Genomic DNA, 13,390 nt, shown 5'->3' on the forward strand with positions numbered 1-13,390 from the left:
TATGCATTTGCCAAATGGAAAGCTTAAGGAACTTTCAAACTTGTATGGCATCTCGACGACAAAAATGCAACACTTGTGTTGCAAATGGAAATGAAAATGCCATATATAAACATATTCCATATTCTATAAACGTAATATTCTGTAATATACAATAAACACACATATTTGTCTTTGAATGAAAAAATAAGCGGACAAAAACCGCCGCCAAGAGATTTTTCAAAATAGACTCAGCTAATCAACTACTTTGATTTGAATGAGCGGACTGCACAAGCTTATCTTGGACGTCACTGTACGCACTTGCCTTAAGTCCGCACATGCCTTAAGTCCGCACATGCCTTAAGTCCGCACATGCCTTAAGTCCGCACATGCCTTAAGTCCGCACATGCCTTAAGTCCGCACATGCCTTCAGTCCGCACATGCCTTAAGTCCGCACATGCCTTAAGTCCGCACATGTCTTAAGTCCGCACATGCCTTAAGTCCGCACATGCCTTAAGTCCGCACATGTCTTAAGTCCGCACATGCCTTAAGTACGCACATGCCTTAAGTCCGGTTTGGCCAGAGCGCGGCTTTTCAGTCATATCACGACGATCAGTTAACCTGCTCACACGTTGTCCTTGTTCGTAATAAACATTATACTTTTCGAACAAATCTTCATGAAACTTGGTAAGAACATGTTCAAAATGATATCTCGGCTAAACTCAAAACTCCCTCACGTAAGGCAAAAAACAGCTCACTCGGTCGAAGTAAAGAAAAAGCTTAAAGGCTTATTAGGCTTTAAAAGTAATAGTTTTGCAAAATCTGAACCTTGCGCAGAACATTATTTTGTTATTGTGATGCTTTGATTAAATGTGTCAATGGAATCGGTCCGTTGATAAACATTGCTGCCACAGGATGGGGGGCAATATTCCTTATGCCTAAGCCAGACATTTTGAACAGTCACCTTTTTGTCCATCATGTAACTTGCTCATAACCTTTGTTCTAATTACCGGTATTTCTCGGCTGAGATCAGAGACGATTCTGTCCATGAAAAAATGACTGCCAGTTATATCGCTGAAATGAAACCGTGTGAATGCTCTAGATGTTACGGTTTTACCGAATGTTCACGAACTTTTCTCAGATTTTTTGTTCTAAATACATATCGACAGAGTTCGAAAATTGGTCTCCCGTCCGTTACCATCCGTTGAAAAAAAACATAGTCGCAAGGGAGCATGAAAGTTTTCCACCTATAACAATAGTAAAACCATTGTAATGCTCTTAAGTGACAATTGTTATCATCTCATAACAACATATGTACACAACAGCCATTAATTTTATTCTTATTATATATCGAGTATCAAAATGGTATCAGTCCGTTCAAAAATGCTGCCTTGTGAACATTACTGCTCATAACAGTTAAGTTACTTAGGTCCTCTGTCCGGCTTGTTTTTATTTGTTCGCTTGCGAGCAAGTAAGGTTAATACCACGTTTTGCTGGCCGGATTTCTTAGAGACCCAAAACCTGATAACTGCCCATCCGCGCCGAGAAAGAGTTGCACATTTTTGCCAGTGTTTCAGTTCTTCCACTATATTAATTCACAAATAGACGCATAATGTGGATATCGTGTTAAATGGAATATTTTTGTACGGTGCGTATATAGAAAGAAATCAATAAACATTTTTTAATTATACTTGTCGCTAAAGACAATGTTTATATATGATATACATAGTCCACTATTTGCTGCGTCTTAATCACGTGGTATTTCTGCGCAGCAAATGTCATTCAAAATCTGAGACTATTAATAGATAAGGAAAAATACAACTTTTGCTGATCAACAAGTATTGTTGAATATCGAGAGTCGAATACACTATTACGCGCCTGTTGTAACCTCTTTGATAATGCTTGCTAGTACACCGGGGTTGAATTTGATATGTGTGGGAAACGTTCTTTTGTTCTCAACAGGTAGCGGTCATCTCACCTGTATTCTAAATTGTACGGGTGATAACAACGCAATAGTATAAGGTTAAGTTTGTTTAATTTAAAAGTTCTCATTATATAAAAAGTTGAGCCATGAGTTCACCAATAACTACAGGTAAACTACCGACAGCGACAAAAATGCTTTACAATCGCTAAAACCAAACATAAAAACAACTAAATATAACAACACATATTGTTTTTAAGATATCGATCGTTTATGCTGAATTTAAAATAAAATTTGAAATTTACTTTTCTAAACATTTAAATTGAAAACAAAAGTTTAACTATTGTAGGTTTTTTCACTTGTTAGTCGCATATTCACCGCATGAAATGTGTGTTATTATAATCAGACCACACATTATTGTTAGTAGATTAAATTATACTACGTGAGTTCACATCATATGTGTCCTCACATGGCTTATCATGAGTTTATTTCTTTACCATCGAAATAAATAGTATGTTAATATTTGATTAACACGCAGTTATCTTTTGACACGTATAAATCACACGTTCATACCCGCGTCATGCGAAAATGGGTCTTCTGACCTATCGGCTAGGGTAGCTCAAACACAGCCTATGCATTTGCGCAGTCAGGTCAGGGGCGATGGTGTCCGCTATAAAATCACGCAAGGTTTTATGGTCTCATTATGTATCTCCTGACCAGACCGAGAGATGCGCAGACTAGGTGGGCTATAGTTATGATGGACGCATATGGCATAAGACCCATTTTCGCATGAAGCGGGTAAAAAAATATATTGCGAATTGTAATTGGCTCATTTTAGAACAATGTCTTTCGAAATAAAATTGATTTCAAAATAGCAAATACAGTCAAACCTGAGAACAGCGGTCAGTCAAGGGAAATGACCGAAGTGACCGTTGTCCACAGGTTACCGTTGAATTCGGATCACAATTTTAAGATGGTTTTAGGTTTGACTGTATAGCAAACTGGCAAATAAGGGTAGCCTATTCAAGCGTTCAGGAGCGATTTCCAGACTTGCTGACCGTGTACGGCAAACATTTGTGGTTAGATAATTAAATGAGTTTATTTCGGATGTGTTTGTTTTCTTATTTTGAAAGCAAAACTGTGTTAATCGATAATCAATTATGTCTTCCGCTGACGATTAGGTGACCGAGTACAGACCCTGAAAAGATAATGTTTTAACGCGTAATTGTAACTGGGCTACAATTTGTGTTTATGTGTCGTTTGAACATGCAGAGAGTAGTCCGGAATTCCATACACTGAACAGTGTTACATCCTTTACGCTGTGCACAGACTCAGTGATTTGCCAAAGTTCAGGGGATTTCTGTGGAATAAGCCTATGTAATATTCGAATGTATTCATTTGTGTCTAAAGTCCATTTACCCTGAAAAGCTGGGTAAAACAGCTACGCCGAAAAAGCGTGTTCTATACCGATGTTAAGGTAGGGTAACAAGTAATGCATCAACAACAAAACAGATTCCACAGCGCCGTCTTTATGATTACCTAATTCGTGAGTAAAAAGTATTGCTCGCAGATTTATTTTTTATTAATTTTCATCAATTATCGTTTTGTATATTTTGAATTTGTTTTGTATATGTTGTCAAAAAAACACAAGTTTTGTAAGGGAATTTCCATCATGAAATAATATTCTAAGTGTGATAGGATTCGATATTCCAACAATATTCCTTTAATACGTTGGAAAATTTTATTTTATGTTTGGTTGTCATCATACCATTTTAAGCAAATTGTCTATGCCTTCAGAACGTGAAAAGGGACATTGTGTTGTTATTTTGTCTAATTAACATCTATAACTTAAAGAGGATGAAAAACATTTCGAACACATCTCGACATGTTCGTTATGACACACTCTTTATAAATATGAATGGTTTATGTTCATTTCAAGCTTGCGATTTAAAATATTATAACCTAATTTAGAAAAACGAGTTGCGTCTAAGATTATGCAATAGCGAACAATTTCAGTGTCTTCAGCGCTTTGATTATAGAGAGGTTTAGAGAATACGACTCTATGCGGAGAGCTTTCTATAAAATAAGTTACGCTCTAGGAATATCGGACTTAATGCATGCGCGTAATGTTTCGTCCAAGATTATGATGTGACGTCCGCACAGGCTAATCAGTTACGATACTTTCCGCCTCGACTGGATTTTCGTTACGAAGAAAAATTACGTTAAGCAAAAAAATCCTTAAAAGCGGAAAGTGCTGTCCCAGATAAGCCTGTGCGGACTTCACACGATGACATTTGACGGCATTTTACGCACATCAACGTTTTACGATTTTTACGGAGCGTGGTTGATTATTTATTTTGTGCAGTGTTTAATTTTTTCCCACTAATATCACGACGATAAGTTGACCTACACACACTTTTCATTGGTAAATGTTTCAACCTGCACCAAGAGTTGGTAAATGTTTCAACCTGCACCAAAAGCACATGCGTCTGTTGGTAAATGTTTCAACCTGCACCAAGAGCACATGCGTCTGTTGGTAAATGTTTCAACCTGCTACAAGAGCACATGCGTCTGTTGGTAAATGTTTCAACCTGCACCAAGAGCACATGCGTCTGTTGGTAAATGTTTCAACCTGCACCAAGAGCACTTGCGTCTGTTGGTATATGTTTCAACCTGCACCAAGAGCACATGCGTCTGTTGTTAAATGTTTCAACCTGCACCAAGAGCACATGCGTCTGTTGGTAAATGTTTCAACCTGCACCAAGAGCACATGCGTCTGTTGGTAAATGTTTCAACCTGCACCAAGAGCACATGCGTCTGTTGGTAAATGTTTCAACCTGCACAAGAGCACATGCGTCTGTTGGTAAATGTTTCAACCTGCACCAAGAGCACTTGCGTCTGTTGGTAAATGTTTCAACCTGCACCAAGAGCACATGCGTCTGTTGGTAAATGTTTCAACCTGCACCAAGAGCACATGCGTCTGTTGGTAAATGTTTCAACCTGCACCAAGAGCACATGCGTCTGTTGGTAAATGTTTCAACCTGCACCAAGAGCACATGCGTCTGTTGGTAAATGTTTCAACCTGCACCAAGAGCACATGCGTCTGTTGGTAAATGTTTCAACCTGCACCAAGAGCACATGCGTCTGTTGGTAAATGTTTCAACCTGCACCAAGAGCACATGCGTCCGTTGGTAAATGTTTCAACCTGCACCAAGAGCACATGCGTCTGTTGGTAAATGTTTCAACCTGCACCAAGAGCACATGCGTCTGTTGGTAAATGTTTCAACCTGCACCAAGAGCACATGCGTCTGTTGGTAAATGTTTCAACCTGCACCAAGAGCACATGCGTCTGTTGGTAAATGTTTCAACCTGCACCAAGAGCACATGCGTCTGTTGGTAAATGTTTCAACCTGCACCAAGAGCACATGCGTCTGTTGGTAAATGTTTCAACCTGCACCAAGAGCACATGCGTCTGTTGGTAAATGTTTCAACCTGCACCAAGAGCACATGCGTCTGTTGGTAAATGTTTCAACCTGCACCAAGAGCACATGCGTCTGTTGGTAAATGTTTCAACCTGCACCAAGAGCACATGCGTCTGGGTAAAATAAGAACTGCACTACTTGAAAAGGTTAATTTACGACATATTTTCACATGTGATTGCTTGTAGGTATTTCTTGGTCAGAAGTACGGTTACCGGCCCATCCCGACCCACATCGACGCCGAGGAATTCCTCATGCTACGGGAATGCACTCAGAATGACCCGGGTGAACTTGCACTCATGGACCTCTGGTACAAACGAGACGACAATACAGTTCCTGCAGTTTTCATCCTTCAGCCAATCAGCTCCATCCTTACAAATTTCAACAACAAGGTATGGGAATTTCCGGTTCCGTTTTAAATGATGGTCGATCACTGATTGTCCGTATGCACAGCATATCGTTGCTTTAGTTTCGATAAAAAATAAGCATTAAGTAATTACTGTTGCAATTAATCAGTATGCAGGACAAAGTTGCTTGGATTATGATGTCCCCCAAAAAATTATGCAACAAACGGCGTTTCTACGTTGACCTATTGTTGATTATCGTCGTATCGACATACCTAATATTTCATTATTATTATAAGGTAGGGCTGAAAGCTAAAGATGTGTGTCGTAATCATGATGTCAGTTGGTTGCCGTAGCGTAGTAGATATGCTGTCCGCCGTGCGACCGGGATGTCACGAGTTAGATCCCCGCTGTGGGAGCGTTATTTAGATCTCCCCGAAAAGACACAAAGTTCTACCCAGGAAACGGTCTCGAAAGCGTTTTAATAAGCCTTCTGCTTTCGATGCAATGGAGCTTAAATAAAAAGGTTTCAACTAATCTAACCATGGCGACGCGTTTTTCAGCGCAATCGGAGGCTGATGGAGGCGGACCAGGCCACGTGGTGGGACACGCTGGGCAAGCTGCAGCGGATATTGCGCAAGGCGGCCCAGGTGCTCTTCATCGCGAAGAAGATCAACCGCGAGCAGATGCACAACTTCTTCATGTCCGGTACGGGCGCGTGCAACTTTTAAATAAGCAGCGACCTTATTGAGTGCCCGTATCTCCTAGAACATTCTTAAGTCTGTTTTAAGAAACACTTGCTTAAGTATGTTATTTCATGGAGTTGACATTACAAACCAAGTGATGATGATCGATTTAAATATACATTTTATTATAAATGTACTTTTATTTATTAGGTTCTCTTTTTTTCATTTTCAACTTTTAACTATGTATACAAAGGTCATTCGTAAAAAATTGCCTCAATTTGCATTTAAATAGTAAAATTTACAAACTTATAACTTATAATCCTTCAAGACGAAGAACTTGAGCCTGTTTCTGGGAAAACTGGATTTAATTCATTGGCGTAAAGTGTCATCCCAAATTAACCTGTTTTTATCAGGTACGGCACTTTCCGCTTTTATGGGTTTTTTCCTCAAAAGAAAGTCTCCTCTAAACGAAAATTCAGTTAAGGCGGAACTTGCCGTCCCTGATTAGCTTGCGCAGACAGCAAAGAACAAGACTGAGTTTAATAGTACATGTATAGTATAAACTGGGAACTGAAAGCTGCTAGACATTGAGGTCCTTCTGTATTTATAGAACAAATTCCATACTCATTGCACGTGCATTGAAAACAGTTTTAATAAGCTATAAAACAAACAAAAATGACATGCAAACCGCTTGAATTTTTATTCGTCATAAGATATAAATGTATCCAGAACCAAGCTTGGTGTCCGCCTAGCGACCGGGTGGTCATGGGTTCACTTGGTGTCCGCCTAGCGACCGGGTGGTCATGGGTTCACTTGGTGTCCGCCTAGCGACCGGGTGGTCAGAACCAAGCTGGGTGTCCGCCTAGCGACCGGGTGGTCATGGGTTCACTTGGTGTCCGCCTAGCGACCGGGTGGTCAGAACCAAGCTTGGTGTCCGCCTAGCGACCGGGTGGTCATGGGTTCACTTGGTGTCCGCCTAGCTACCGGGTGGGCATGGGTTCACTTGGTGTCCGCCTATCTACCGGGTGGGCATGGGTTCACTTGGTGTCCGCCTATCTACCGGGTGGGCATGGGTTCACTTGGTGTCCGCCTATCTACCGGGTGGGCATGGGTTCACTTGGTGTCCGCCTAGCGGCCGGGTGGTCATGGGTTCAATCCCCATTGTGTGAGCGTTCTTTAAATCTCCAAAAAACACACCAAGTACTGTAAACGGACTCAATGGAGTTTCAATTAGCGTCAAGGTTTCGATGCAATCGAGCTAAAATTAATAGGTTTAAACCAATTCCAGTCACCGAAAGGGAGATCACTCGCGGTATCCTGAAGGCCAAGAACGTACAGGACCACTGTCTGGCGTACGTACGCGAGATCGAGAATATCAACGTTACACTGCTCCGGTTCGCCTCCAAGTTCGTGGACTTCGCTGCAAGGTAAACTCAATCGTTCATTGACTCTATAGCGCCCACCCTCATCTTAGAAACATATGGGCCATGCTCTCGGAAAACCGCACTTACGTGAAGTGCCATCCCAGATTAGCCAGTGCAGTCCGCACAGGCTAATCAGGGACGACACTTTCCGCTTTTATGACATTTTTCGTTTAAATGAAGTCTCCTCTTAGCAAAAATCCAATTGAGGCGGAAAGTGCCGTCCCTGATTAGCCTGTGCGGACTGCACAGGCTAATCTGGGACGACACTTTACGCACATGCATTATGCCCAGTTTGCTCAGAACGCGACTCATATGAGCCATGCTCTCGTAAAAACGGACTTTACGTGAAGTGTCTTTCCAAATTAGCCAGTGCAGTCCTCATAGGATAATCGCGCACGACATTTTCCGTTTGTTTTTATTTTTTCCTTTTAAGAAAGTGTCTTCTTAGCGAAAATCCAATTTAGGCGGAAATTGTCGTTCATTATTAGCCTGTGCCGTCTGCACAGGCTAATATGGGAGGACAGTTTACATGCATGAAACACTGTTTTCGTAGCGCGGGACTCATATTGAGTTTATTATTCCCAGCCATCGGCGGCGGGATATTGTTTTGGCGTTGTCCGTCCGTCCGTCTTTTCGTCCGTCTGTCCGGAGCCATATCTTGGAAGTGCTTTGGCGGATTTCATTGAAACTTGGTATGAGTATATAATATGGATAAGAGGATGACGCACGCCAAATGGCGTTATACACCATCTTGTTATAACGGAGTTATGGCCCTTTGTATCTTAAAAAAATACGTTGTCCGTCCGTCCGTCTTTCCGTCCGTTCGTCCGTCCGGAGCCATATCTTGAAGTGCTTTGGCGGATTTCATTGAAACTTGGTATAGATATATATGGATAAGAGGATGATGCACGCCAAATGGCGTTGTACACCATCTTGTTATAACGGAGTTATGGCCCTTTGTATCTTGCAAAAATGCTTTTTTTAGTGTCAAATATAACACTTTTGTGTCCAGAAGCATATTGGCGGGGGATATCAATTCAACGAATTTGCTTGTTATAACATATATTATAAAGGTTAATTTCAGTCGACTTTATGAAGGTTTAAGCTTAAATTCGGTAATGTTCTGAGTATTGGAATTTTATCTAATGACTTTAAGCTAATACACTTTTTAAAAAGGTTTGATATTAATTTGTCACTGTCCTGAGTATCGGAACGTCATGTTATGACTTAAGGGTATACACCTGGGTAATACATGTATATGTGTTGAAGGACTTTATTAAAGTTCTTTTGAACTTAGATAACTGAATGCAAAATATGAAATATATATTGGACCTTGTCACTAGTAAAACCACGAACATTTTTCAAGTTTGTGTTGATGGGTTATTGGTGTTAGTTATTGAATTCAAACTCGCCTGTATGCAAAAAAATGTATACAAATATAATATTTATTTTATATTTCTTTCAGAATGAAGTAAGAAGCATTACATTCATATGTAACAATTGTGCAATGTAGATATAAATAATGTGCAAACAAACTGGATCGCGCCTGGCTAAATACTAAGCCGATTAGCTTCAATTAAATGAGTCGTGTTCTGAGAAAACTGGGCATAATGCATGAGCGTTAAGTGTCGTCCCAGATTAGCCTGTGCAGTCCGCACAGGCTAATCAGGGACGACACTTTCCGCCTTAACAAGATTTTCGGTAAGAAGGGACTTCCTTTAAACGAAAAATACCATACAACCGGATGTGTCGTTCCTGATTAGCCTGTGCGGACTACACAGGCTTATCTGGGACGACACTTTACGCACATGCATTATGCCCAGTTTTCTCAGAACACGACACAAATAATAAATTACGCGTACTTAAAATATTGTCTGTCTGCAAATATATTATAATAAAAATCCATTACAAGTACAATACATAAAAATCATAAGAAACAGTTTCAAATGCATTTTTTATGTGGAAAATAGTGTTGTAAAAAAATTAACGGGATCCTTGCTCGGTTTGTACAAGTTTTGGAAGTCCACGATGTATACACATTTTAGAAGTAGAGTTAACAATATTAATGCTGTACTAATAATAATTCTGCAATTAACGAATCTCTGGCAATGTACTTTCACACTGCAGAGAAATAACTTCTATCGTTTTCTGCGGTATATATTGGAATTAAATCCTTCAGGCAACAATAATTCTGTATTATTGTAGAAAATGAACAAATACATGTTACTTATTTATATGAAAAAAATGAACACATAAATGTTACGCATACATGTATTTATAAAATTTAAGTGTGAATACCAAGTCTGCAAGTAAATTAATTTAACAATTGCATTGAATTATTACTATCTGTGTTGATATAAACATAATTTACATCGGTGCGAACCAAGTTTTCCCAAGTGTTACGCATATTGAACAACTCTAAGCCTTTTAGCGCTTTGATAAATTTTAAGTATATGCTCAGGTTTTGCGATATTAATTTCAGGGTTAATTGGTCTTCTTTAAAACTAAATAAGTGTCTAAAGATGATTTCATGAATATTAACATCTTGTTTTAGTTATACATACTACTGAACACTAGATTTTCGGTTAACTAACTACATGTAGTATATTAACAAAATAATCAACGATAGTTCTATAAAGAATACTGATGTTTTGTTTTGTTTTTGTTTGGGTTTTCACAGTTTTCAATTGTATTTCATTCATATCACAGTCAAACAACTCACACCGGTTCCTGCCTAGCTAGTTAAAAAGAACCTAGTGCACAAGCTTATAACAGTAACTTACAGACGCTCTACTGTTATCAGAAGAAGGGGCTGGGGTCGTAAAAATAATGTATAACCAACTACCACATACGTTATGTGTTCGGGCCGGATATCGAACATTCAATCCTTGGATTGGTAGTAGACTGACATCGCTTAAACCACCACGCAGTTTCCTACACAATGCATGTGGGTATATACTCGCACGCGTTACGTGTATTATGCCTTTTATACATAACAGTCTGGTAAAATATGAAATTACGTTTTCAATAACATACATATATATTCTATCATACGATGTTCTTAAGTACGTGTTTCGCCTTTTTAAAGTAGGACCTTTCTACCATTACTATCAGTGATACATGTATATATGTTAATGAATAAATATTGTTTTATATCGATTTATTTTATTTATCCTTATAAACACAGTGTGCACATTTTATTAATTACAATCGTTTGCAGACAAAACCTTATTTTCAAATATAATATCTTATGTTTTCTTTATCGTAAAGGTCTTTATAAGATAATACTAATATGAAATTGTGTTTTATTCACACGTTTTTCTATATAAAAAAACCCATAAACATCACATAAGTAAAAAAAAAAGGTTTCCGTTACGAATCGGCAATCGAAACATTAACAGACAAAAAAAACAACAAAACCGGGTTAGGCCAGGGAACAATGTAATAAATACATAACTACTTAAAGGGGCCTTTTCACGTTTTAGTAAATTGACATATTTTAAAAAAGTTTTTCCAGATTCGCAAATTTTTGTTTAAGTTATGATATTTGTGAGGAAATAGTAATACTGAACATTTACCATACTCTAAAATATCCATTATATGCATCTTTTGACGATTTGAAAACCTGAAAATTACAAAGCGTTGCAACGCGAAACGATTGAATAATTTGGAAAGTTTTGTTGTTATCGATATATTTTGTGAAATATAAGGATTGCTTATATAAAGTAAAAAATACAAGCTTTCAAAACATGAGCAAGGATGGCCGAGTGGTCTAAGCGGAAAATATTTTACTCCAGGACTCCAGGGGTCAGTGGTTCGAGCCCAGTTGAGGGTAACTATTTTTTTTAATTGTATTCTTGTGGGTTTTTTAATAGAAATTTTAGGTCCAATGTTTAAATTTATCAATATAAAGCATTTAATGACAAACTTCAATACATGCTAAAATCTGTGAAAAGGCCCCTTTAATTTAACAATTGGAAATAGAAAAAACTCAGATGCGATACTTGCGATTACTTAGCGCGTCAATGGCACAATATCATACCAACATCACTGAAGTACACAAGTGGTGAATAGTATACATGTAGATAACCAATGTGCAAGTATAAACGCAATACATATATTAGTATTCGAGATATGACAGGCTAATTGCAGAGCTGAACGTTTTACACAGCAAAATATTGCTGACTGGACCATTTAGATAACAATGCACAATCTTTATTAAACTAATAAAGTGTGTTCCTTTTAACACCAAAACAGGTTCCTATTTCATGTATATATCATTGGTTTTGACATAGAATATTATCTATACATAGGAGGCATGGCATTACTTGACTAAACTCAGAATAAATTCTAAAAGTATTACGTTTTGGAATCGTATCTACTGATGAGACCACGGTTACAGCTATATCGCTGTATTGCTGATCTACTGCAATTTATTGTTAAAGCACAGGATTGCGAATTCCGTCTACCTTCCAAAAGTACAAGCGCTGACGGTAGTCGTTGAAACGACGCTCTACGCGTGTGTTTTGCGATTGCTTAGGAACGTGCATTAAATTAACTGGCAAAACATGTCAGCCCCCGGGGGTAACTTTTTATCGATGCACCTCTGCACATAGTCTGGTGATGTTGCGCTTTAAATCCATATCCATCGATTGGTCAAATGTTATAATTATATTTCTGTTGTAGAAATGCGAGACTCGGATCGATGAAACCTTAAATTTTTAAGACTCGGCTTAGTTGACAACCTCCAGACGGCTGTGGCCATATCGAGGCTTTACTGTTAATGCCCTTTTTGCACTGGAATTATAATCCCGTTTACTAGCAAGCTGTAATATTTTCCTATAGACGTGAGTGGGATTATTGAGTCATTGAATTCTAAAGACTGGACATAACTTATAAGCCATAGACGACAATCGTAATATCGAAGCTCTGCTGTAGCCTGGGACTATGTCAATTAAGCTCGAATTTCGTTGACTTGATAACTGCAAGCGTTCGCTTTTGTGTCAAAACATGACAGGTATTAAAGATACCTTTCATTCTTAGGATTGATTTAACTCATAAGCCCCACACGGAAGCTGCTATATCGAAGCTCTACTGTTGCCTGTTGATGTTGCAATTATGCACGAATTCAATTTTCTGCTCAATTTTTGCTATAAGTATGGGTGGGAAAAATATTTAGATCCTTGGAACGGACTTCAGTGATGAGCCCATACGCTAGTCGTAACATTAAGGCTATACTGAAGCCTGTTAAGCCACATATACTATGTTGCAAAATAGTTTGATAGGATCAAAGTGTCATTAAAGTCATCATACTAAACTAAAGAATGGGCCTCAGACGGTGGCTGCTAAATTGAGTCCTTGCTGCAGTATGTTGCTATCGCATAGGAACGTGGATGGCGAGGCTCAGAAGTTGCTGAAGACGCTGAGAGACGAGAAACTTCCAGTGAAGATGCCAGAGACGAACATCGTCAAGTTCAAGGTCGAGTGGGGAGGCAAGGAGGGTATCGATATGGAGACGCACAAGGTATGATGGCCTGTTGTCGTTAGGACAGTAGGTATG

At 38.9% G+C, this 13,390-nt stretch overlaps 1 protein-coding gene across 1 annotated transcript in view; it reads left to right on the top strand.

Annotated features, from left to right (window-relative positions):
• Positions 1-13,390, top strand: part of LOC127855226 (NACHT and WD repeat domain-containing protein 2-like) — a 50,581-nt gene that overhangs the window by 24,871 nt on the left and 12,320 nt on the right. The window contains 4 exon segments of the mRNA XM_052390642.1: positions 5,565-5,768; positions 6,284-6,428; positions 7,695-7,833; positions 13,216-13,354. Coding sequence (XP_052246602.1) covers positions 5,565-5,768; positions 6,284-6,428; positions 7,695-7,833; positions 13,216-13,354 — 627 coding nt within the window.

This window comes from Dreissena polymorpha, chromosome 13 (assembly GCF_020536995.1).
Source record: "Dreissena polymorpha isolate Duluth1 chromosome 13, UMN_Dpol_1.0, whole genome shotgun sequence".
NCBI lineage: Eukaryota > Metazoa > Mollusca > Bivalvia > Myida > Dreissenidae > Dreissena > Dreissena polymorpha.